The 27,950-nt window shown below is 44.6% G+C and overlaps 1 protein-coding gene across 2 annotated transcripts in view; it reads right to left on the bottom strand.

Annotated features, from left to right (window-relative positions):
* Positions 1-484: 484 nt before the first annotated feature.
* The window catches only part of DDX31 (DEAD-box helicase 31), a 30,912-nt gene continuing 3,446 nt past the window's right edge, over positions 485-27,950 (bottom strand). For both annotated transcript variants that reach the window (XM_073640660.1, XM_073640661.1), the window contains exons 5-20: positions 26,509-26,579; positions 24,761-24,825; positions 24,553-24,597; positions 24,411-24,452; positions 23,683-23,747; positions 23,466-23,585; positions 23,271-23,377; positions 22,879-23,102; positions 22,522-22,671; positions 21,541-21,600; positions 18,150-18,200; positions 16,077-16,216; positions 15,671-15,746; positions 11,963-12,074; positions 7,022-7,202; positions 485-1,073 (exon numbers count right to left, since the gene is read on the bottom strand). In XM_073640660.1, coding sequence (XP_073496761.1) covers positions 944-1,073; positions 7,022-7,202; positions 11,963-12,074; positions 15,671-15,746; positions 16,077-16,216; positions 18,150-18,200; positions 21,541-21,600; positions 22,522-22,671; positions 22,879-23,102; positions 23,271-23,377; positions 23,466-23,585; positions 23,683-23,747; positions 24,411-24,452; positions 24,553-24,597; positions 24,761-24,825; positions 26,509-26,579 — 1,639 coding nt within the window. In that variant the 3' untranslated portion in view covers positions 485-943. The remainder of the gene's footprint in view (positions 1,074-7,021; positions 7,203-11,962; positions 12,075-15,670; positions 15,747-16,076; positions 16,217-18,149; positions 18,201-21,540; positions 21,601-22,521; positions 22,672-22,878; positions 23,103-23,270; positions 23,378-23,465; positions 23,586-23,682; positions 23,748-24,410; positions 24,453-24,552; positions 24,598-24,760; positions 24,826-26,508; positions 26,580-27,950) is intronic.

The raw sequence follows: 27,950 nt of genomic DNA, 5'->3' as shown, positions 1-27,950 counted from the left end.
CTCAGCCTACACCACAGAGGAGGACATCGCCAGGTACGAGCTCAGCCTACACCACAGAGGAGGACATCGCCAGGTACGAGCTCAGCATACACCACAGAGGAGGACATCGCCAGGTACGAGCTCAGCATACACCACAGAGGAGGACATCGCCAGGTACGAGCTCAGCATACTCCACAGAGGAGGACATCGCCAGGTACGAGCTCAGCATACTCCACAGAGGAGGACACCGCCAGGTACGAGCTCAGCATACACCACAGAGGAGGACATCGCCAGGTACGAGCTCAGCATACACCACAGAGGAGGACATCGCCAGGTACGAGCTCAGCATACACCACAGAGGAGGACATCGCCAGGTACGAGCTCAGCATACACCTCGGATGATGACGTCACTCAGTACATTACACGAGGCCGCGCTGCTTATTCTATGAAGTGACGAATTTTGTGCCTCCTATTGGGGTCTCCACACTCCACATCTGCTTGATGACCTGCTCTAGTTCTGCAGACGCGAGTTTACAAGCAAAATGCTCTAGTCATAAATGTAAAAAAAATAATTTTTTTTATAAACTTTTGTTTTTAATAAAACTTTTTCTATTCATAGATACATTATTCCCTAAAATAGGTCTCATGTGTCAGCACCCAGCCAAGTCTTACCGGCTTATACGGATTACTACACCAGTATCGGGTACTGAAGCTCCCTGCTGTGCTGTAATTTATCCCCCAGCCATTCCTACAAATGAGAATCCCGTTGACTTCTAGAGGCAGGGCAAATTGCTTTGAATGAGGAGTGTCAGTCTATACTGCAGTTCTGGTGTTCAATTCATGAACCAGGAGGCGAGGAAGAGCAGAGCGGCTTTAGTGGTTGAAACTGAGCACAGACCAAGTAAAACAAAAACCCCAGCATGTTTGTGAATAATTTTTGGTTTCTCCAATCGCCCATCACAACTCAAGACGTCTTATCGATACTCTGAGGAGTCATCATTTTCTTGGGTTTGGGAGGAAGTCCACTGGAAAACTCAGACGTCAGGAGATCTGAGAATCTCTGCTTCGTCCTCAAAGTCTTGTGTCCATCGCTCCTGCGAGACAAAGGAAACAGAAAAGGATAAGAGGAAAGCGCTTAAATAGCAATGCCCTAATTCATTTCTAATACCTACAAGATTTCTAGCTTTTCTACCAAGTGCAATATCCAACGCTGGGGTCTCTTAATAATATCTGATCCTAGGAAAGCTGAGTGACAACCGGTATAGTCCCAATAATAATTTCCTATGAGTTGTCAGTCCAAATAGAAGGACCCTTCCTGGCTCTGATTTGCCTTCAGGAGACTTGCAAAGTTCTCTGACAACCAATTTGGTCCCCGTTATATTACGCCCGGAGTTGTCAGACAACTTTCCCTACTACCTTGAATAGCAAATCTGCCTATATGCTTTAATTGACCACCACTTCAATACCGCTGCAATAATTGCCCTTCAGGAGACTTGGAAAGCAGGGTGACAACCAAACGGCCACTATTATAGCACCCCAGGAGTTGTCAGCTAACTTCTGCTTATTTCTCTGAGTGACAAATCTACCTAGTTATGCAGTAATACACCTTTGCCCCAATACTGCATAATAGTGCAGACGTATCTTTCAGGAGTCTAGGAAAGCAGGATGGTAATTAAAGGCACAACCCAATATAAATGGGGACCACTCTAACCCCATGCCCACTAACCCTACTGTGCCCTATTTGTAGCAGTTTCTGAAAAATCTATTAACATGAACTTTCACCCGACTTTCCCATGGTCCAGAATGGTAAATCTAGATAATTATTATATACAGTTTATGGAAAAGCTGGGCCTCCAAACAGGAAGTGACCCAGCTTTTCCAGAGCCCTGAATGGCAAATCTTATATATATATTGATAAACCCAACTATTCTCACAGTTGGCCAATCCTGCTGGGAGTTGTAGTTTACAGCTTGTAAAGGAGCGGTAATAGGGTTAAGAGTGGATGACTGACACGGGAGGCGCGGGGCAGTTAATTGAATAGTGATTATGGCACGCCGGCGACACAATAACGCGCTTGGACACGCCGCTAGAATGGGGACACAATCCCGTCTGGACCCGGAGACTGGAGATCAGAGTCATTATTAGGAAACGGTCCGGATTACCCACCCCTCCCCCGCCATGACACCCAAGTCTCTTTTTAATTGGGGTATTAAACGGCTCCCCCTTCAGCCCTGACAGGGTATGAAATGAGCTTATTGCGGGGGAGCTGCCGGGCCGACCTGATCCCATTGTGGCCCGGCCTTCACGGTTAACCTGCTTATAGGGGCTGGAGACAATGACGCAGACAGTCTTGGATACGCTCTCGTTTTGCCAAACACTGCGACGGGAAAAAATAAAATAAAAGGCAACCATCTGTTTAATAACATAACTCTGCGGCTACTGAAATGGCGCTGGCCAGATCCGATCGGAATCCACCCCCATTAGCAATCAGTACAGCGATGGGGCGATTGGCATGCCACAGAGTAGCTGCAGCCTCACCAGCACTAGAGATCGCTGAACTCTGGCGCAATGTGATCACCCAGCTTTCCCAGGTCCAGAATGTGACAGCATAAATAAATGACAAGTTTGCGACTGGGGAACTTGGCGGCCATATTGGTGCTCACATAACTTTCCCAGAAACTGTTCCGAGTGTCAGAAGTGGATTAGGGAGTTGCCCCTCATGCGACTGTCTAATGGGATATTTCCTGAGCGGCAGGAGGAGATCACAACTTGGCCAGAAATCTCCTTAAATGATCTCTTAATGATCCTTTAGGGCCTGTAAATGGTCTTTTGTACGGTGGAACGTGACATGTCCGCACGCCCTGGGAGCCGCTCTTGTTCTCAGCGGCCGGGACGTCACTGGGGCTAATGAGTAAAAGAGAAGCTATATGCAGGACCCCCGACTTCTCGTCAGCATAATCGCATGACATGCCTCCGTCCGTCAGTCAGGACAGCGCCTGGCGAGCCTGCCCAGCACTATGTAACCCGCTACTTATCTGCTAATCACACCATTCTTCCCAATATAAAGGCCCGGGACAAATCCCTCTAGTCATGGGGCACAGAGGCTGGGGAAGGGGACAGGGGGTCCCAACCAGTTCTCCATCTGCCTCAATGAGACAATGGTTCACCCCCGTCTGTGAAACTGGGGGGCTGCTGGCACCATATTGCATGACGAGCAACTATCAGTCACCATATGGCGGTATGGGGACAGAAGGGGGCACAAGGTACAAGCAATTATTTACAGGACTGAAGCATTTGAAGGGTTTATAATAAAGTTCTATTTTGTCTGACATAAAGTGAGATTTTCACGTTCAAGGCACCATACCCCCCCCACCCCCCCAATACTGATCCTGTCCTGTCCTGCACCCCCTCCAGTAATAAGGGGCACACTGTGCGGACGACCTCTGCTGGAGACTTATGGTACTGCACTCCACAGGAGGTCACATTGTAAATCCCCAATAATAACATGGATATAAAAACAGGGAAGGACATCCACAGCTAGGGACTATACCAGCAGAATAGTGAGCGCAGCTCTGGGGTATAATACAGGATATAACTCAGGATCAGCAATGTAATGTATGTACACAGTGACTCCACCAGCAGAATAGGGAGTGTAGCTCTGGAGTATAATACAGGATGTAACTCAGGATCAGCAATGTAATGTATGTACACAGTGACTCCACCAGCAGAATAGGGAGTGTAGCTCTGGAGTATAATACAGGATGTAACTCAGGATTAGTGCAGGATAAGTAATGTAATGTATGTACACAGTGACTGCACCAGCAGAATAGTGAGTGCAGCTCTGGGGTATAATACAGGATGTAACTAAGGATCAGTACTGAATAAGTAATGTAATGTATGTACACAGTGACTGCACCAGCAGAATAGTGAGTGCAGCTCTGGAGTATAATACAGGATGTAACTCAGGATCAGTGCAGGATAAGTAATGTAATGTATGTACACAGTGACTGCACCAGCAGAATAGTGAGTGCAGCTCTGGGGTATAATACAGGATGTAACTAAGGATCAGTACTGAATAAGTAATGTAATGTATGTATACAGTGACTGCACCAGCAGAATAGTGAGTGCAGCTCTGGAGTATAATACAACATGTAACTCAGGAAAAGAAATGTAATGTACAGGGGCGTACATAGAAATCATGGGGCCCCATAGCAGATGTTCAAATAGGTGACCCCAACACAGCATGATCCCCCAACTGTGACCCCCAACACAGCCTTCCATGCAGTATAATGGGCCTACATACAATATGACGAATCTCATACAAACTTTCACACTGTATAATTGCTTGCATACAGTATAATGCCCCCACATAGCCCTCCAGAAAGTATAAAGGCCCCCACATTGTACAATGCACTCCCCATAGGCCTCCATACAGTACAATGCACTCCCCATAGGCCTCCATACAGTATAATAGCCACCACAATTTAAAAACAAAATGCAATACTCACCTCTCCTCATCGAGACGTTAAAAGCTGACGCTCCCTCTGTCATCATTACTTACTCCAGAATGCGTATACAGTTGAACGTGCTATGGGGGGGGGGGGGGTGGCGACTGTGCTGGCAGCGGGCCCCCTCGGCTCATAGGCCCCATAATAGCGAAGTGGCCTGCAGTCATTGGCGGTACACCACTGGTAATGTATGTACACAGAATACACACTATAGAATAGGGAGTGCAGCTCTGGGGTATAATACAGGATGTAACTCAGGATCAGTACAGGATCAGTAATGTAATGTATGTACACAGTGACTGCACCAGCAGAATAGTGAGTGCAGCTCTGGAGTATAATACAGGATGTAACTCAGGATCAGTACAGGATAAGTAATGTAAAGTATGTACACAGTGACTCCACTAGCAGAATAGTGAGTGCAGCTCTGGAGTATAATACAGGATGTAACTCAGGATCAGTACAGGATAAATAATGTAATGTATGTACACAGTGACTGCACCAGCAGAATAGTGAGTGCAGCTCTGGAGTATAATACAGGATGTAACTCAGGATCAATACAGGATAAGTAATGTAATGTATGTACACAGTGACTGCACCAGCAGAATAGTGAGTGCAGCTCTGGAGTATAATACAGGAGGTAACTCAGGATCAGTACAGGATAAGTAATGTAATGTATGTACACAGTGACTGCACCAGCAGAATAGTGAGTGCAGCTCTGGGGTATAATACAGGATGTAACTCAGGATCTGTAATGTATGCACACAGTGACTGCACCAGCAGAATAGTGAGTGGAGCTCTGGAGTATAATACAGGATGTAACTCAGGATCAGTACAGGATAAATAATGTAATGTTTGTACACAGTGACTGCACCAGCAGAATAGTGAGTGCAGCTCTGGGGTATAATACAGGATGTAACTAAGGATCAGTACCGAATAAGTAATGTAATGTATGTACACAATGACTGCACCAGCAGAATAGTGAGTGCAGCTCTGGAGTATAATACAACATGTAACTCAGGAAAAGAAATGTAATGTACAGGGGCATACATAGAAATCATGGGGCCCCATAGCAGATGTTCAAATAGGTGACCCCAACACAGCATGATCCCCCAACTGTGACCCCCAACACAGCCTTCCATGCAGTATAATGGGCCTACATACAATATGACGAATCTCATACAAACTTTCACACTGTATAATTGCTTGCATACAGTATAATGCCCCCACATAGCCCTCCAGAAAGTATAAAGGCCCCCACATTGTACAATGCACTCCCCATAGGCCTCCATACAGTACAATGCACTCCCCATAGGCCTCCATACAGTACAATGCACTCCCCATAGGCCTCCATACAGTATAATAGCCACCACAATTTAAAAACAAAATGCAATACTCACCTCTCCTCATCGAGACGTTAAAAGCTGACGCTCCCTCTGTCATCATTACTTACTCCAGAATGCGTATACAGTTGAACGTGCTATGGGGGGGGGGGGGGGGTGGCGACTGTGCTGGCAGCGGGCCCCCTCGGCTCATAGGCCCCATAATAGCGAAGTGGCCTGCAGTCATTGGCGGTACACCACTGGTAATGTATGTACACAGAATACACACTATAGAATAGGGAGTGCAGCTCTGGGGTATAATACAGGATGTAACTCAGGATCAGTACAGGATACGTAATGTAATGTATGTACACAGTGACTGCACCAGCAGAATAGTGAGTGCAGCTCTGGAGTATAATACAGGATGTAACTCAGGATCAGTACAGGATAAGTAATGTAAAGTATGTACACAGTGACTCCACTAGCAGAATAGTGAGTGCAGCTCTGGAGTATAATACAGGATGTAACTCAGGATCAGTACAGGATAAATAATGTAATGTATGTACACAGTGACTGCACCAGCAGAATAGTGAGTGCAGCTCTGGAGTATAATACAGGAGGTAACTCAGGATCAGTACAGGATAAGTAATGTAATGTATGTACACAGTGACTGCACCAGCAGAATAGTGAGTGCAGCTCTGGGGTATAATACAGGATGTAACTCAGGATCTGTAATGTATGCACACAGTGACTGCACCAGCAGAATAGTGAGTGGAGCTCTGGAGTACAATACAGGATGTAACTCAGGATCAGTACAGGATAAATAATGTAATGTATGTACACAGTGACTGCACCAGCAGAATAGTGAGTGCAGCTCTGGAGTATAATACAGGATGTAACTCAGGATCAGTACAGGATAAATAATGTAATGTATGTACACAGTGACTGCACCAGCAGAATAGTGAGTGCAGCTCTGGAGTATAATACAGGATGTAACTCAGGATCAATACAGGATAAGTAATGTAATTTATGTACACAGTGACTGCACCAGCAGAATAGTGAGTGCAGCTCTGGAGTATAATACAGGAGGTAACTCAGGATCAGTACAGGATCAGTAATGTAATGTATGTACACAGTGACTGTACCAGCAGAATAGTGAGTGCAGCTCTGGAGTATAATACAGGTAGCACTGGTCAGTAATCACTTGGCTTGTACCTCTTGTTCTTCATTGCTTTCTGTTTCTTAGGGTTTCCTGCCAGCTGCTGGCTCAGGTTGTGCGGGGCATCTCTAAGGCCAAAACTTTTGGCTACATGACCCAGGTGTAAGGATCGGACATGAAAGACTTGCTTCAGATTCTTCGGGTAGGTGGCGTAAGAGCGAATGAAGGACTGCAGGGCTGGAAAATAGGACAAGAGTACAAATCAGAATTATCTTATAAAATAGGTCCCTCCATTTCACATTTTTCTAGATGTATTTTCTCCTCTGCCTATTGCGGCTCTATGCTGAATAATGTAAGAACTGCTAAGATGTGGGGGATGGGAAGTGACAACTGCTTGCCGCATTTTGCATAAGCAAGAAAGTTTAGTTGCAGAACCAATGTTTGTAAATCCCGAATGTCCTCATAACCAACTCTTATTTGTATGAACAACTGAGAATTATATGGCATCTAGCAGGACCCAAATGAGAAGATGCAGCGCTGAGACTGCCGGCGGCCCACCGACCACATGTCTCCGCTCCTCCTCAAATGTCCCTCTGCTGCACCTTTCCCCCCCATCCATGCTCAGGTGGAGAGAGCTTAGAGGCAGCTCAGAAGTAATCCCCCCGCTACTGCCGGATATTGGTGTTTATGAACAGTAATGAAAGTAAAAAGTGTCATTTTGGAGAGTGACGGCCGCGAGATCCAAGAGAATCAGTGAGAAGGTTATAAACAAAGGAGAACGCGGACCGAGGAATCGAGTGACGCTCCTCATACCAGAAAACACAGAACCACCAGGGAGAAGTCATCACCATTATCTGTATACAGTGCGTCAATATGTAACTACTATAATACTACCCCTATGTACAAGAATATAACTACTATAATACTACCCCTATGTACAAGAATATAACTACTATAATACTGCCCCTATGTACAAGAATATAACTACTATAATACTGCTCCCTATGTACAAGAATATAACTACTATAATACTACCCCTATGTACAAGAATATAACTACTATAATACTGCCCCTATGTACAAGAATATAACTACTATAATACTGCCCCCTATGTCCAAGAATATAACTACTATAATACTGCCCCCTATGTACAAGAATATAACTACTATAATACTACCCCTATGTACAAGAATATAACTACTATAATACTGCCCCCTATGTCCAAGAATATAACTACTATAATACTGCCCCCTATGTCCAAGAATATAACTACTATAATACTGCCCCCTATGTACAAGAATTTATCTACTATAATACCACCCCCTATGTACAAGAATATAACTACTATAATACTACCCCTATGTACAAGAATATAACTACTATAATACTGCTCCTGTGTACAAGAATATAACTACTATAATACTGCCCCCGATGTACAAGAATATAACTGCTATAATACTACCCCTATGTACAAGAATATAACTGCTATAATACTGCCCCTTATGTACAAGAATATCACTACTATAATACTGCCCCTATGTACAAGAATATAACTACTATAATACTACCCCTATGTACAAGAATATAACTACTATAATACTGCCCCCTATGTACAAGAATATAACTGCTATAATACTGCCCCTTATGTACAAGAATATATCTACTATAATACCGCCCCCTATGTACAAGAATATATCTACTATAATACCGCCCCCTATGTACAAGAATATAACTACTATAATACTACCCCTGTGTACAAGAATATAACTACTATAATACTGCTCCTGTGTACAAGAATATAACTACTATAATACTGCCCCCTATGTACAAGAATATAACTGCTATAATACTGCCCCTTATGTACAAGAATATAACTGCTATAATACTGCCCCTTATGTACAAGAATATAACTGCTATAATACTGCCCCTTATGTACAAGAATATCACTACTATAATACTGCCCCTATGTACAGGAATATAACTGCTATGATACTGCACCCTATGTACAAGAATATAACTACTATAATACTGCTCCTATGTACAAGAATAACTACTATAATACTGCTCCTATGTACAAGAATAACTACTATAATACTGCTCCCTATGTACAAGAATATAACTACTATAATACTGCCTCCTACGTACAATAATATAACTATTATACCACTCCCTATGTACAAGAATATAACTACTATAATACTGCCCCTATGTACAAGAATATAACTACTATAATACTGCCCCCTATGTACAAGAATATAACTACTATAATACTGCCCCCTATGTACAAGAATATAACTACTATAATACTGCCCCCTATGTACAAGAATATAACTACTATAATACTGCCTCCTATGTACAAGAATATAGCTATTATAATACTGCCTCCTATGTACAAGAATATAACTACTATAATACTGCCTCCTATGTGCAAGAATATAACTACTATAATACTGCCTCCTATGTGCAAGAATATAACTACTATAATACTGCCCCTATGTGCAAGAATATAACTACTATAATACTGCCCCTATGTACAAGAATATAACTACTATAACTACTATAATACTGCCCCTATGTACAAGAATATAACTACTATAATACTGCCCCATATGTACAAGAATATAACTACTATAATACTGCCCCATATGTACAAGAATATAACTACTATAATACCGCTGCTATGTACAAGAATATAACTACTATAATACTGCTCCTATGTACAAGAATATAACTACTATAATACTGCCCCATATGTACAAGAATATAACTACTATAATACTGCTCCTATGTACAAGAATATAACTACTATAATACTGACCCTATGTACAAGAATATAACTACTATAATACTGACCCTATGTACAAGAATATAACTACTATAATACCGCTGCTATGTACAAGAATATAACTACTATAATACTGCTCCTATGTACAAGAATATAACTACTATAATACTGCCCCTGTGTACAGGAATATAACTACTATAATACTGCTCCTATGTACAAGAATATAACTACTATAATACTGCCCCTATGTACAAGAATATAACTACTATAATACTGCCCCTATGTACAAGAATATAACTGCTATAATACTGCCCCTATGTACAAGAATATAACTGCTATAATACTACCCCTATGTACAAGAATATATCTACTATAATACCACCCCCTATGTACAAGAATATAACTACTATAATACTGCCCCTTATGTACAAGAATATAACTGCTATAATACTGCCCCTTATGTACAAGAATATCACTACTATAATACTGCCCCTATGTACAAGAATATAACTACTATAATACTACCCCTATGTACAAGAATATAACTACTATAATACTGCCCCCTATGTACAAGAATATAACTGCTATAATACTGCCCCTTATGTACAAGAATATAACTGCTATAATACTGCCCCTTATGTACAAGAATATAACTGCTATAATACTGCCCCTTATGTACAAGAATATCACTACTATAATACTGCCCCTATGTACAGGAATATAACTGCTATGATACTGCACCCTATGTACAAGAATATAACTACTATAATACTGCTCCTATGTACAAGAATAACTACTATAATACTGCTCCCTATGTACAAGAATATAACTACTATAATACTGCCCCCTATGTGCAAGAATATAACTACTATAATACTGCCTCCTATGTACAAGAATATAACTACTATAATACTGCCTCCTACGTACAATAATATAACTATTATACCACTCCCTATGTACAAGAATATAACTACTATAATACTGCCCCCTATGTACAAGAATATAACTACTATAATACTGCCTCCTATGTACAAGAATATAGCTATTATAATACTGCCTCCTATGTACAAGAATATAACTACTATAATACTGCCTCCTATGTGCAAGAATATAACTACTATAATACTGCCTCCTATGTGCAAGAATATAACTACTATAATACTGCCCCTATGTACAAGAATATAACTACTATAACTACTATAATACTGCCCCTATGTACAAGAATATAACTACTATAATACTGCCCCATATGTACAAGAATATAACTACTATAATACTGCCCCATATGTACAAGAATATAACTACTATAATACCGCTGCTATGTACAAGAATATAACTACTATAATACTGCTCCTATGTACAAGAATATAACTACTATAATACTGCCCCATATGTACAAGAATATAACTACTATAATACTGCTCCTATGTACAAGAATATAACTACTATAATACTGACCCTATGTACAAGAATATAACTACTATAATACTGACCCTATGTACAAGAATATAACTACTATAATACCGCTGCTATGTACAAGAATATAACTACTATAATACTGCTCCTATGTACAAGAATATAACTACTATAATACTGCCCCTGTGTACAGGAATATAACTACTATAATACTGCTCCTATGTACAAGAATATAACTACTATAATACTGCCCCTATGTACAAGAATATAACTACTATAATACTGCCCCTATGTACAAGAATATAACTACTATAATACTGCCCCTATGTACAAGAATATAACTACTATAATACTGCTCCTATGTACAAGAATATAACTACTATAATACTGCTCCTATGTACAAGAATATAACTACTATAATACTGCCCCTATGTACAAGAATATAACTACTATAATACTGCCCCTATGTACAAGAATATAACTACTATAATACTGCCCCTATGTACAAGAATATAACTACTATAATACTGCCCCTATGTACAAGAATATAACTACTATAATACTGCCCCTATGTACAAGAATATAACTACTATAATACTGCCCCTATGTACAAGAATATAACTACTATAATACTGCTCATATGTACAAGAATATAACTACTATAATACTGCTCCTATGTACAAGAATATAACTACTATAATACTGCCCCCTATGTACAAGAATATAACTACTATAATACTGCCCCCTATGTACAAGAATATAACTACTATAATACAAGACACTGGTCGATTCTTACCCTTCTTCGCAGATAACGACGTCTCAGCACTGGCGTGTACATAGTCCTCAAACTTTGTCTGTAACACGGTAGCCCTCTCCCGTACAGCTTGGGGGTCCGCAGTCCCAGTTTTCTGGAGGAGTTGGGAAGGGAATGAGGAGAAGGGGTTAAATTAAAAGCAGGAGAGTGAGGTGGGTGAATAATAAAGGCGTTTAGAATAGATTTAATAACAGTATAATGACACAGCGTTCATCTCTGGGGCCGCCGGGGGTAATCCTTCCAATATTAATGGTAAAAGAACAGAAATTACACTGTAATAATATGACGCGAGGAGGCGGGGGGCGCACATGAGACAGCACCAGGCATTAACTCTTTTCTTCCCGAGTAAATCTATGCCTGGGGTTGTTCATCAGCCTTTCCATAGACTAAAGACCTGTAAAATCCTAAAAATTTTACAGCTGAGGGTTTGTTACAGTTGCATCCAGTTTAAAAAATTTTTCTCTGCACCTCATATCCTGTTTGTTACTGTGTCAGATTCTGCAAAGGGTTGTCCAAACTGGATACAATTGTAGCAAACCTTTACCTATGATCAATAATAAAGCGGGATGGTTCCCGCTCACTGACAGCAAGCAGAGACCTTGAAAATGGAGAAAGAAAAAATAAATGCTGTTCAGACTGAATCATGAAATCGCCAGCCGTGTAATAACATCATAAACCTGAATTTTAGGCAAAAACTGATCCTCCCACATATTGGCTGCTGGGTGAGCGCCTATCCCTTTAAGTAATGTAACTTTATCACATTTTTATTATTATTATTATTTTATTTTTTAATATTAATGCAAAATTGCCCAAGTTACCCATCTCCCCAGGTGGACACAATCCACAGATATTAAAACTAAAGCACTTTAATAACGCAGGAAATACAAAAAAATAATCCGGCTTCGCCTCCATCTCCCTCCTCTCCCCACCTCCTCGCTTCTACTCGTCCGCAATTCCTGTTAACATCTGCAGATTAATGAGAAGGAAGAGAGGGGACTGGCAGAGAGGGGGTGAGAGGTAAAGGGGGTCTGTGTGAACACAACAGTTGCTAAAGTAATATTGGAAAGCCGGCCGGCCGGGGCGGGGGTGAGCGAGCAGGGAAGAACAATCCCGCTAAAGCGTTAAATAAACAGAGCCGAAGCCCCGGCTCAATCCCTCTGTTGGTTACTGTAGACTTTCTGTAACAGGGCTCAGAATAGATCTGAGATCCGCAGGAAAAGGCGAGAGAGTCTTCAAGAATTCCAATAAAGACCTCAAATTGAAGCCTGCCCTGCTGCGAGAGCGCCAGAAAATTAAAGAGCGCTCAATCTTAAGTGACAGATGACTTGTCTCAATGTCACAACTGCCGGGGGATTAGTGATAATATGACAATATATTACAAAGGAAGGGGGAGAAGCATCGGGAAGAGAACACCCCTCACCCAACTGGAGCTCTCCAGGAGGAACAGTGCTTCTGTTTCCACCTGCTACATTGTAACTGCTCCATCATGGCCACTCTATACTGCCCCCTAGAGCCCAAGAAACCGTCATCACTATTGAACCTTGGGATGTACTTACAGTGAAGGAAATAATTATTTGATCCCTTGCTGTTTTTGTAAGTTTGCCCACTGACAAAGACATGAACAGCCTATAATTTTAAGAGGAGGTTAATTTTAATATTGAGAGATAGAATATCCCCCAAAAAAATCACATGGTATATTTTTAGATAATTTTTTTGCATTTTGCAGTGAGAAATAAGTATTTCATCCCCTACAAACCATTATGAGTTCTGGCTCCTACAGACCAGTCAGACGCTCCTAATCATCTCGTTCCCTGCATTAAAGACAGCTGTCTTACATAGTCACCTGTATAAAAGACTCCTGTCCACAGACTCAATTAATCAGTCAGCCTCTAACCTCTACAACATGGGCAAGACCAAAGAGCTTTCTAAGGATGTCAGGGACAAGATCATAGACCTGCACAAAGCTGGAATGGGCTACAAAACCATAAGTAAAACGCTGGGTGAGAAGGAGACAACTGTTGGTGCAATAGTAAGAAAATGGAAGAAATACAAAATGACTGTCAATCGACATCGATCTGGGGCACCATGCAAAATCTCACCTCGTGGGGTATCCTTGATCAAGAGGAAGGTGAGAGATCAGCCTAAAACTACAAGGGGGGAACTTGTTAATGATCTCATGGCAGCTGGGACCACAGTCACCAAGAAAACCATTGGTAACACATTACGCTTTAAAGATTTAAAATCCTGCAGTGCCCGCGAGGTCCCCCTACTCAAGAAGGCACATGTGCAGGCCCATCTGAAGTTTGCCAATGAACACCTGGATGTTTCTGTGAGTTACTGGGAGAAGGTGCTGTGGTCAGAGGAGACAAAAATTGAGCTCTTTGGCATTAACTCAACTCGCCGTGTTTGGAGGAAGAGAAATGCTGCCTATGACCGAAAGAACACCGTCCCCACTGTCAAGCATGGAGGTGGAAACATTATGTTTTGGGGGTGTTTCTCTGTTACAGGCACAGGACTACTTAACCTCATCAATGGGAGGATGGATGGAGCCATGTACCGTAAAATCCTGAGTGACAACCTCCTTCCTTCCACCAGGACATTAAAAATGGGTCGCGGCTGGGTCTTCCAGCAAGACAATGACCCAAATCATACAGCCAAGGCAACAAAGGAGTGGCTCAAGAAGAAGCACAGTAAGGTCATGGAGTGTCCTAGCCAGTCTCCAGACCTTAATCCCATAGAAAACTTATGGAGGGAGTTGAAGCTCCGAGTTGCCAAGTGACCGCATCAAAATATGAAAGATTTAGAGATGATCTGCAAAGAGGAGTGGACCAAAATTCCTCCTGACATGTGTGCAAACCTCATCATCAACTACAAAAAATGTCTGACTGCTGTGCTCGTCAATAAGGGTTTTGCCACCAAGTATGAAGTGTTGTTTGCCAGAGGGATCAAATACTTATTTCTCACTGCAAAATGCAAATAAATGTATCTAATTTATACAATGCGATTTTTTTTATTTTATTTTTGGATATTCTATCTCTCAATGTTAAAATTAACCTACCCTTAAAATTATAGGCTGTTCATGTCTTTGTCAGTGGGCAAACTTACAAAAACAGCAAGGGATCAAATAAATATTTCCTTCACTGTATATACGACCTTATAGATGATGCACAGTACAAATGTACAGTATAGGTATGTATATACACAGCGACTGCACCAGCAGAATAGTGAGTGCAGCTCTGGAGTATAATACAGGATGTAACTCAGGACCAGCACAGGATAAGTAATGTAATGTATGTACACAGTGACTGCACCAGCAGAATAGTGAGTGCAGCTCTGGGGTATCATACAGGATGTAACTCAGGATCAGTACAGGATAAGTAATGTAATTGTGTACACAGCGACTGCACCAGCAGAATAGTGAGTGCAGCTCTGGAGTATAATACAGGATGTAACTCAGGATCAGTAATGTAATGTATGTACACAGTGACTGCACCAGCAGAATAGTGAGTGCAGCTCTGGGGTATAATACAGGATGTAACTCAGGATCAGTAATGTATATACACAGTGACTGTACCAGCAGAATAGGGAGTGCAGCTCTGAAGTATAATGCAGGATGTAGTGTAATGTACGATACCCAACAGTGAAGTGCGACCTAAGCTATCTGATTACTTTCGGGATACGGCTTCTTACCTTCCCTCTCTTGATTACTAAGAAGTCCTCCAGGAGCAGGTTAGACAAGATCTCTTCCATCTTCATCTCTGAGACACTGAGAACAAGAAGAAAATCCTATGATGGTGCAGAAGAATGAAAACTAGAATAATAATGAGCTTCTGTGGTCATATGAAAAACTAAAACAGGATATTTAGTTATGGGAAGAGCAGAGTGACCAGGCAATGGCCCATAGCCTTATATATGGACAAATGTGGCTGCTCACTTATGCAGTCGAACATCTCTGGGACAGCTCTTCTATATACCATCACAATGTATGTCATCAAGTTACACAATGCTCTCAATGGTCAAGAGCGCCCCCATACCACGAAAAGGTCTTCAGTGGTAGTGCAATCCAAAAACAAGATTCAATTAACATATTTCCTACCTGATCTTGTGATTCACCAATGTTTGAATGTATTCAGCCTCTGATGGGATTAGGATGAGCAAACTGCTTCCATGGGCGCCGAGCCTGGCGGTACGTCCAACACGGTGGATATATTCTGCAGCAGATGCAGGAGCGTTGTACTGTGGGATGTAATGAACAGAGTAGGAAAATAAACTCCCAAAATGTTATATCCTTGTCCATAGGGGGCAGTATTATAGCAGTTATATTCTTGTACATAGGGGGCAGTATTATAGTATTTATATTCTTGTACATAGGGGCAGTATTATAGTAGTTATATTCTTGTACATAGGAGGCAGTATTATAGTAGTTATATTCTTGTACATAGGAGGCAGTATTATAGTAGTTATATTCTTGTACATAGGAGGCAGTATTATAGTAGTTATATTCTTGTACATAGGGGGCAGTATTATAGTAGTTATATTCTTGTACATAGGGGGCAGTATTATAGTAGTTATATTCTAGTACATAGGGAGCAGTATTATAGTAGTTATATTCTTGCACATAGGGCGCAGTATTATAGTAGTTATATTCTTGCACATAGGGCGCAGTATTATAGTAGTTATATTCTTGCACATAGGTGGCAGTATTATAGTAGTTATATTCTTGCACATAGGGCGCAGTATTATAGTAGTTATATTCTTGCACATAGGGGGCAGTATTATAGTAGTTATATTCTTGTACATAGGGGGCAGTATTATAGTAGTTATATTCTTGTACATATGGGGCAGTATTATAGTAGTTATATTCTTGTACACAGGGGCAGTATTATAGTAGTTATATTCTTGTACATAGGGGGCAGTATTATAGTAGTTATATTCTAGTACATAGGGAGCAGTATTATAGTAGTTATATTCTTGCACACAGGGCGCAGTATTATAGTAGTTATATTCTTGTACATAGGGCGCAGTATTATAGTAGTTATATTCTTGCACATAGGGGCAGTATTATAGTAGTTATATTCTTGTACATAGGGGCAGTATTATAGTAGTTATATTCTTGTACATAGGGGCAGTATTATAGTAGGTATATTCTTGTACATAGGGGCAGTATTATACTAGTTATATTATTTTACATAGGGGGCAGTATTCTACTGTATTCATACACAATAGTACAGCAGTGATTATGGCCATACTTATCTCATCTGTGCATTATCTGTCTCAATCTATGGTGGCCATTTTTAGATGTGTCCCATCTCCCCTCTTGGGTTAGGCAGACACAGACATATTTCAGCCTCTGTTCTGGGGCGCGGAGCTGGGACACGGATATCATGACAGGCAGAGATGAGTGTGCGGTGAATGACGTATTGTTGGGATGAATTCTTGGAGCCATAATTACCCCACATATAACAGGATCCCGGCAAGCCATGAGGAGTCTATCAGATGGCAGTGCAGTGGAGGAGAAGGATGTGCTCAGATGTGGCTGTCAGGGGAGCGCTGCGCTCTGACATGTGAAGACAAAACGCATGCTAGATGTGGAGCTAATGGGCCGCTCTCCGGAGAAGCTGTCCTGTGCGATCTCTCCCTCTCACCCCGCTCCCGTCTCATCGTTAGCCTGCCTGCATCTATTCTCAGAGACACCGCTGAGGAGACGGATGTGGAGGTGACACCGGGCGAGCTCAGCAATCCGGGGGCTGTATGGGGGCTACAGCGGGTTTATAGGCAGAAGAGCTGTTTGTACATATGGACAAGTGGGAACACGCTCACCTGCCAGCACAAATTTATACCGGGGATGTCTGTGCTACAAGACGCCTCGCCCATCTATCCTGCAGGACTCAGCGCTTCCTGGGAGTTATCTGGACATTTATACACATGGAAGATTCTATATATGTTTCTCTGCACTAAGTGATTCACAGCAACACAGAGTATTTCAGAAGGGCTGTGTACGGATTGTGAGCGGTCAGGGAGGAGCGATCTTCCAACTTAAGAGTCATGATGTGAGGTTAAAGTAGAAAACGTAGAAAGTGCCCTCCGCAGCAGCACAGAGGATTTCAGGAGAAAAGTGAACTGCTCTTGGACAACAAAAAAAGGCTGTACTGGGGTAGTGGGAACTCACCTGTACAATCCAGGTGACCTGGGGAAGATCCAGTCCCCGAGCAGCGACATCCTGCAAGAAAGAGAAAAAACATGACTCTGCCGTCACGTGGGGGGCCGGGCTATATACGCACCGATGCCACCGTCACGTGGGGGGGCAGGGCTATATAAGCACCGATGCCGCCGTCACGTGGGGGGCAGGGCGATATATACGCACCGATGCCGCCGTCACGTGGGGGGCAGGGCGATATATACGCACCGATGCCGCCGTCACGTGGGGGGCAGGGCGATATATACGCACCGATGCCGCCGTCACGTGGGGGGCAGGGCGATATATACGCACCGATGCCGCCGTCACGTGGGGGGCAGGGCGATATATACGCACCGATGCCGCCGTCACGTGGGGGGCAGGGCGATATATACGCACCGATGCCGCCGTCACGTGGGGGGCAGGGCGATATATACGCACCGATGCCGCCGTCACGTGGGGGGCAGGGCGATATATACGCACCGATGCCGCCGTCACGTGGGGGGCAGGGCGATATATACGCACCGATGCCGCCGTCACGTGGGGGGCAGGGCGATATATACGCACCGATGCCGCCGTCACGTGGGGGGCAGGGCGATATATACGCACCGATGCCGCCGTCACGTGGGGGGCAGGGCGATATATACGCACCGATGCCGCCGTCACGTGGGGGGCAGGGCGATATATACGCACCGATGCCGCCGTCACGTGGGGGGCAGGGCGATATATACGCACCGATGCCGCCGTCACGTGGGGGGCAGGGCGATATATACGCACCGATGCCGCCGTCACGTGGGGGCAGGGCGATATATACGCACCGATGCCGCCGTCACGTGGGGGGCAGGGCGATATATACGCACCGATGCCGCCGTCACGTGGGGGGCAGGGCGATATATACGCACCGATGCCGCAGTCACGTGGGGGGCAGGGCGATATATACGCACCGATGCCGCAGTCACGTGGGGGGCAGGGCGATATATACGCACCGATGCCGCCGTCACGTGGGGGGCAGGGCGATATATACGCACCGATGCCGCCGTCACGTGGGGGGCAGGGCGATATACGCACCGATGCCGCCGTCACGTGGGGGGCAGGGCGATATACGCACCGATGCCGCCGTCACGTGGGGGGCAGGGCGATATACGCACCGATGCCGCCGTCACGTGGGAGGCAGGGAGGTACGCATCGACGCCGCCGTCACGTGGGGGGCAGGGAGGTAGGCACCGATGCCGCCGTCACGAGGGGGGCAGGGAGGTGCGCACCGATGCCGCCGTCAAGTGAGAGGAGGGGGCACGGCTGTACCGATGCTGCCGTCACACGGGGGGGGGGGGGGGCACGGCGGTACCGATGCTGCTATGACATGGGTAAATACCCTGCTGTAAATAAATAAATAGCAATAGTGCATGAAAATATAGGGTGCTAAGTTAACATAAGGTAAAAAAAACAACAAAAAAAAAACGTAAAAGCCATCCCACCACGTAGTAGTGACCCTATTCAGGGCGGTCCTAACCTCTAGTATTAAAATCTTACAATGTGTCTAATGACATACATGTGAATAAGGGCCAAGAAGGACTGAGGCCCAACTAATGGACTCCCAGCAGTGGGGTGCTATGTAAACAATGTCCAGCTTAAAGAAAAGGGAGGCAGCCCCCTTACCAGCACCAAGTGCAGAAACCTGAAGCAAAAACCGAAAGCAATGAGCTGGAATATAAGTTGGTGTGCATGCAGTGTGTAGGTGCAGGTGTCATTACACATATGGTAAGGCCCGATCTGAATAGGGTGGGATGGCTTTTATATTTTTTTGATCAAAATTATGTTAAAAAGGCACCCAATGTTATTTTCATTCACTATTGCGATTTATTTATTAACTGCAGGGCATTTGCTCAGTTTGTTTTTATCTTAGGTTTTGTCTGCTTAGTGAGTGGCCAGTGTGAACATGTGCCTGCACGCTGCATGCACACCAACTTATATTCCACTTCATTGCTTTTGGTTTTTGCTACGAGATGGGTGCAGGGCTGTACCACTGCTGATATAACATGGGTACTTTGCTATCTGCATGCTCACATAACTCCCATATAGTATGCGCTTTCCTGATAGGAACATATGCAGGAAGGACGGCCTAGCGATCGTTGCTGCCTGGTGTGAAGCTGACTTTCCTCCAATGTAACCCCAGACTGCAGCAGAATTTAGTGCTTCCACCTTGCCCGTTCCTGGCATGGCGCCTACCGGCAGCTCATCTTCACCGTGGCATCAGAGAAGGAGGGTAGAGGAGAGGGGGGAGCAAAAAGGTCATTTAGGAAATGATTTGCTGTTTACTCAGCCACGTTAACTCGTGTTGCCATATTCTGGTTCCTGCAGCCAAGAGTCTTGGCCTCCCGTGCTCGGCTCAGCCTGACTTTATTTCTCAGCCCAATCTGTCGCCGTAACGGCGGGGCACCCTCCCCTGCTGAGGCCTCGCTACGCTCTGCAATAATGACTTTTGGCAGGACCAAAAGGGCGGGATGGCCGCTTCCATCTCTCTGGTGGAGACGTTCGCCCCGCTAGCTGCCATACTGGGTGTGCTTCCACGGTAAATAAATGAGTCATTTTAATCCGGCTGACAGGCGGGCACCTGAGCAAGCTGATTTCCATCTGTGCCATCCAGGGCTGGCGGAGGAAGCTCAAGCAAGCAGAACTAAGTCTGAGCTACAACCAGTCAAATCCTTGACTTACCGGCTGCCTCGTTCCAATATCTTTGACTTAATCGTGTCACCGTGTCCGGGCGACATACCCGTCCCATTGAGGGATGAGGCGACATGGCGCCAGCTCTGAAATGGTTAATAAGCACTCCTCCCGGATAAGCTGTTTTCAGCACTAATTACTGTAGATGGCTGTAATTTACAAGTTGGCGGTGGGTCGGACGCTCCAAGCTTCACACGTTCTCCGATCAACAGCTGCCACGATTAGGTAGCTAATTGCGCTGCCTTCTGTAGCGGGCAGCAGGCTGGCGGCCGTACGATGGCGATCACAAACTGGCTGCTGCCGAATGGTGCCAGCGCCGCAAAGAAGGGAAATTAAACTCAGCCGTCTCCTGCCGGCGGAGGGGAGATGAAGGGCATACAAGGGCCCGGTACAAGGAGGCGGCCATGCTCAGACAGCCGCCGGCCTAGGATCTTCTGTCATCCTCCAGTCTGGACAGAAGACTGGAGGCCGAGATAGAAGTCAGGAAATCGCATAAATGCCAATTCCCTAATCTAAGAGTCACTGGGCACAAACAATGGAGCCCTGGGCCGCACGCGGCAGCGCCCCGTCTACCCCGCCGCACGAGGGCAGCGTCCCCCCCACCCCCGTCTACCCCGGCGAACGAGGGCAGGGACCGCCCCCCCCGTCGAACGTGGCTACTCACCGTACACAGCAGGACTCCAGCTCTGGCCCCTGAAAACTGCTGGAAAACGGCAGTCCTATCCTGTAACCCAGAACAGAGTGTAAAATTAGTATATCCCCACATAGAACGTTTATTAGTGAATATCTGGCTCATACAAAGTTGGGCGACAACCAATCCGCTGCCATTTTCACCTTCTAGGAGGGTTATCACACAGTTTCCTAAATCTCTGACATAAGCAATATTCCCTTTCTGCGCGCTGTGACGCCGCTTTATCTTGGGTCTCTCGGCCGGTATGATACAGGCATGTTGTAGCCACTTGTGTTTTCTGGCCTAGAGTCCGTTTCTTTATATTTTCAGCCATGACGAGTTGTACCTCGGCCCCCCGCGTTATACTGCGGCCGTGGAGCGCAGTCACTGAGATACATTTACTTTGGCAGAAAAGGGATTAAAAATGGAAAGTCGCAGACAAGACAGAATGAGGCACCAGTATATGTCCTGCTGGGAAGATTAAAGGGATCCGGTTACTGGGATGATTTGTGTCTTTGTAATGTCCCCAACACTGACTGGGAGGAGTGGTGACGGGTGGAGGGTGGGGGGCTTAAAATAACAGGGAGGATACTATTAATTTGTTTCCAGTGTGGGGTGGAGTGCCGCCATCTGGGGGTCCCTGTTTAGTTTCATTAAAGCTCCTAATGTGAGAACATCAGGAACTAATTGCCCCCCATGCCCGGCCCTGCCTGGGAGGTGGTAACAAGGCAGCGAGCAGCTGGTCATGGAGGATTAGTCCCAATAAAGACCCTCAGGTGGCGGAGGATGGAGGCGGCTGCACATTTCCAGCACACGAACATCATCAAACCTGCTGCTAACGAGATAATTATTGTGCCGAGTGAAAAGCAGGGAGGAAGCTGCCGCTACTGCTCGCTGGTATCATCAACTACATGAGGGAGGACGCCGACCCTCGGGGGACAGGGAGGACGCCGACCTTGTATACCCCCCCATTACCTCTTGCTTCATGCCCCCGTGCAGTCGCAGGAACACTGCCTGCTCTCTCGAGCGCTGCTGCAGGGGGAGGACATTGCTCAGCAGTGTATGGTAGAACTCCACCAGTTCGCAGCTCGGGAAGAAGACGATCATCTTCAGTTTTGGATCACACTGGAATAAAACAGCAGTCAGAGGAACAGATCCTGATATACGGGTCCCCCAATATATACACAAGCCAGGAATGACATCCCGCGCTGACATACCACACCCGGGTATAAATTAGGCACAAGTGGATATCTCCCGGGTACAGAGAGATGAGTAGGAGACCCCTGCACATACGAGCTGATGTGTGATATGTAGGACATGGCTGCCGCTCACCTGCCATTTTCCCAGTATGAAGGCGGCCAGCGTAACCAGCTTCAGCTTACTGGGAACCACCACCGTGTGCTGGAGAAGCCGTTCCGGGATAGCAAAGCCCGAAGTGTCCGCAGCTCGCTGCTCCACCGGGGATGGGACCTCCAGCGTCAGCTCACTGCGAGGGTCTGCGGCCACTGACACAGCGACAGGAGAGTGTAAACTGATGTCAGCCAGACGAGTCACCCCTGAGAGAGAGGATAGGATCAGATACAGCTCAGCAGACATACAACACAGGATAGGATTAGGTACAACAGCTCAGCAGAGAGAATCACACAAGTAGGATTAGATACAGGGCTCAGTGACGTAAGATGATGGGGGATATAGTCCTGTGCGGTACGGTTGTGTCCTCTCACCCTGGGTCAGTGTTGCTGACAGTAGCACGTTCTGCCTCCGTTCGCTCTGGGCGTTCAGCGCATTCAGGATAGCCGTGAGATCCTTCTCAAATCCCAAATCCAGAATCCTACAGACAATACAGATCGGTTTTTGGGGTGAGGAGCCAGAAACTGAGTAGAGGGAGGATCAGCGCCGTATTATGGGCTCTCATTCACCTGTCCGCCTCATCCACCACTAGCCACCGAATGTGAGTGAAGTGAATGTTCTTCGTGGACCTGATGTGATCGACCAGTCTCCCCGGAGTGGAGATCAGGATATTAATGCCCTTCCGTAACCTTAACAAAGAAGGCAATGCTGAAAACAGCGACACCTAGAGGCCAGTGGGTCAGGAAAAACAAAGAGCCTGACAAAAACAATTAGAAATCACATTACCTGGCCTTTTCTGACTTTCTCTTTTCTCCACCCATCAAAACTCCAGGCACAATCCACATGAAAGGCTGAAAATCAGCAAAATGCAAATGTACATGATAAAAGACTACATTATAGCAGCACAGGAGAATAGTGAGTGGAGCTCTGGAGTATAATACAGGAGGTAACTCAGGATCAGTAATGTAATGTGTGTACACAGTGACTGCACCAGCAGAATAGTGAGTGCAGCTCTGGAGTATAATACTGGATGTAACTCAGGATCAGTACAGGATAAGTAATGTAATGTATGTAGACAGTGACTGCACCAGCAGAATAGTGAGTGCAGCTCTGGAGTATAATACAGGATGTAACTCAGGATCAGTACAGGATAAGTAATGTAATGTATGTAAACAGTGACTGCACCAGCAGAATAGTGAGTGCAGCTCTGGAGTATATAATACAGGATGTAACTCAGGATCAGTACAGGATAAGTAATGTAATGTATGTAAACAGTGACTGCAACAGCAGAATAGTGAGTGCAGCTCTGGAGTATAATACAGGATGTAACGCAGGATCAGCAATGTAATGTATGTACACAGTGACTGCACCAGCAGAATAGTGAGTTCAGCTCTGGAGTGTAATACCGGAAAAGTAACGTATGTAGACAAGGACTTGAGATAATTATTTCTATACTTTGCTCGCTCTGGCGTACTGCAATCACCTTCCTATATATCTGTCCGTGGGGTTATTACCTTCAGCAACTTCTGAATGATGGTGAAACTCTGTAGGGCTAACTGTGGGGAAGAAGAAGAAGAAAGTGAAACCGTGAATGATACGAAATATGCGCGCCATTACATCATGTAAATTCTTCTATAACCATCTACAGCCTCTTACCTCTCTCGTCGGCACTAATATAAGGGCGTATGGGCCGTCGCTTCGCTGTTGGAAAGGAGATTGTATAGTAGTTATTCATTTATGGGCAAATGTTGTGGTCTTCATCCTGTAGCTGTGGAACTACAACTCTCAGCATGCTCAAGCTGTTCCTTAGCTACAAACTAATAAGCCTCAGTAGGTTACAAAATTTAAATAAAGGGGTTGTCACCTGGATTTTTGGGGTGACTTCCTGCAGTGCTTGCACTAGGGGAACGCCATAAGCCAAAGTTTTACCTGCCCAGGATAAAAAGTTTATATCAATGACCCCGCCAGGATGCTACAATCATTCACGATAATAAACAGTCAGGAAAAGTCTAGCCATTTTGTAATATACTTTGTATATCAATTCTTCAAATATCTTCTGCTTGCTGTCAGGGAATGGACCTAGTTATGTGACGAGAGCAGCACATGACCAAGAATTCCAACCTCAGGCAAGTGACAGCAATCAGAGGTACTGAGAACTGCACACAACATTTGACTATTGCAGAATGCTTTACATAACTAATAAACTACATGCAAATTTCCACAGCTGATAAACCTACAGGACACAATCGTCTGGAACAACACGGAATAACAACACAATCAGATTTTTGAAAATGAAATTTTATTGTCATTTGATCAAATTCATATAAAGTTTGGGATCCCTCATAGGGATTTCTAGATATCTACAAATGAGGCATGCCATAACACAACAATTCCCACATCCTAGGATGCGAATATCCAAATACCCATTAATAGGGGTACTAAAATCTCAAGGACCCACAGGCGTGGCATCTTCTCTATATACCTTTCTACTGAACTCTAAGATCGCTTCTACCCAACTTGACTTGTAGAGAATAAATGGCGGCAATTAATCCCTTCTGTAACTGATGATCAGTGGAATGATGCGCTGGAGGCGCATACGGTGGTGTCACCAGCCGCCAATAATAAATTAATCCAATTATACACACTACATCAATCTTACCTGACCCCTGTGAGAATGTATAGATTTGGTAGAATGGCATCTAATGAATGTCACAGATGTGGGGAATCAGGAGCGGATTTCTGGCATCTTATTTGGAATTGTGGGATGATACGAAGATATTGGAGTGAAGTGATAACTACATTGGAACGGATAGTTGGGATGCCAATTGAATGTAGTCCAGAGTTTTGTGTCTTGGGTATTGTGGACGAGGAAATGTGGACACACTGACCGGACATTCCTCCGGGAGGTTATATTTATGGCCAGGAAAGCGATAGCACTAAGATGGATGGGAGGGAAATCTCCTACTATCAACCAATGGAAAAAAATCGTGAATGATACAATACCATATGAGAATATAGTATATAGGAAAAGGGGATGTCCCCAGAAATTCCAAAGGATATGGGAAAGATGGTGTAACTCGCCCTTAACACACTTGTCCCCTGGTGCCATGACCTCGTTAATCTTACGTTATGAGTCCTGATATATGCCCTTTTGAGTGTATGGGAAATGATATATGATATATATGGGCTGTAAGAGTGGACCTCTGCTACAACTATAATTGATATATACTGAATTCTGATAAGGAACTGGCCGGCTTAGTAAAGAGTGCAATGCTCCACAATCAAACTTATGTTTCAAATTGTTTTTTTTTTTCTTTAACTGTTTACTCTGATTATTGAGAATGTGATGTAAATTGTCTTAAACTGAGGATGGTTAATGTTTGGATTACCCTGACCTTTTATTATGACAGTATTCGTTTGTAACCATTATCCTGTGGAATTTTTCAATAAAAACAGTTTTTAAAAAATAAGCTACATGCAATACATAAGATTTTTTAAAAGGGGGGACTCCCACCTATATAGAGGAGACTTGTAACTCCCACCATTCACAAAGCCACGTGTCCTTCCATTCTGTAACTCCCCCTATAAGAAAATGGACTAATCCAAACGTACCAGACCCAGTCTGTGACCGAACCATTGCATCTCTTCCAGACAGGAGGGCCGGAATCGTCATTTTCTGGATGCTGCAACGAAAAAACAAAAACCACAAGGGTGATCATCAATGATGGTCCACAATGTCTGTTCCATCTTTTGTACTATAACATATGGTATCACTCTTTTAAAGGGACTGTCAGCTCAGAGTGACTGTTAAAACTAAATCCTGCCCCTCAGTACATCATTTTGGGGGCCAATCAATTAAAGGGAATCTGTCAGTAGGATTGTCCCTCATAAGCCGTCTATATGGGCATACAGGTCATGGGAAGCTGAATAAAATGATATATTAATATCTGCAATCTCATGTCTTATTCCACAGAAATCCACATTTTTCTTATACATATAAATGACGTCTTCCAGGCTCTGGGGAGGACGCTGCCCGGAAGAGAACTCTGCATCCAGGGACTACTATACATGAAGGAGAGTTACCAGCGCGAGGCCGGCCCGACGGTTACCAGCGCGAGGCCGGCCCGACGGTTACCAGCGCGAGGCCGGCCCCACGGTTACCAGCGCGAGGCCGGCCCCACGGTTACCAGCGCGAGGCCGGCCCCACGGTTACCAGCGCGAGGCCGGCCCCACGGTTACCAGCGCGAGGCGGGTAACAGAACAGGAGAAAGGAAATTTGTCTTCTTGCAAATACGTTTTTTTGCTTCTCTCTGAGCTCTGCTGTATAGTAACAATATTGTAATCCTTTCAGTGTGTGAGCTGGAGGCGGCGAGGAAGCTGCAGATGTGTCAGGTATAATCACACACAGCTCTGCAGTGAGATCAGGAGCGGCCATCACACTGGTGACCGTCGCATGTCTCACAAGCTCTGCAGGCAGAGGTATCTTCCAGGCAGCGTCCTCCCCAGAGCCTGGAAGACGTCATTAATATATAGTGATAAAAGATGATTTCTCCACAACAAGGCATCTGATCTGAGACATACAGGGATCCCTCTCCTCTGCCGTCTATATTCTGTATGCCCATAGTAATAGCTTACATAGGTCACATGTGGTGACAGATTCCCTTTAAATTCAGCTTCTCACCACTCCCGCCCCTCCCCCTCTTTGATTGACAGCTCGGGCTTCATAAAGCCAGAGAAGGGCAGAGATAGATGGAAACCAAACAGGTGGGAAGTTGTATATAAAGGATTGGATTGGCCGCACCATGGAGCACCGAGGGAGGGACTTGGTTTGAACAGTCGTTCTGTGCTGATAGAGTCCATTTATTCATTGGAAAAAGATGTGTCCCGATGCAAAATTTGGACCTGGGCCCCCACCAGCATGTTGATCAGATGTATGGGCCCTTGTAGCGTTGTAGATCCTATAAAGACATATGTATTCGCCCTATGTCCCCTTCCAGTAATAATATTCCCCCCAACCCTAGGCCCCATGCTATAACATTTTCCCCCATCCTGGT

Source organism: Phyllobates terribilis, unplaced genomic scaffold (assembly GCF_046119375.1).
Source record: "Phyllobates terribilis strain yellow unplaced genomic scaffold, ASM4611937v1 Scaffold_7__3_contigs__length_470593459, whole genome shotgun sequence".
NCBI lineage: Eukaryota > Metazoa > Chordata > Amphibia > Anura > Dendrobatidae > Phyllobates > Phyllobates terribilis.
The sequence above is the reverse complement of the archived record's forward strand: the minus strand, read 5'-3'. Positions and strand labels throughout refer to the sequence as shown.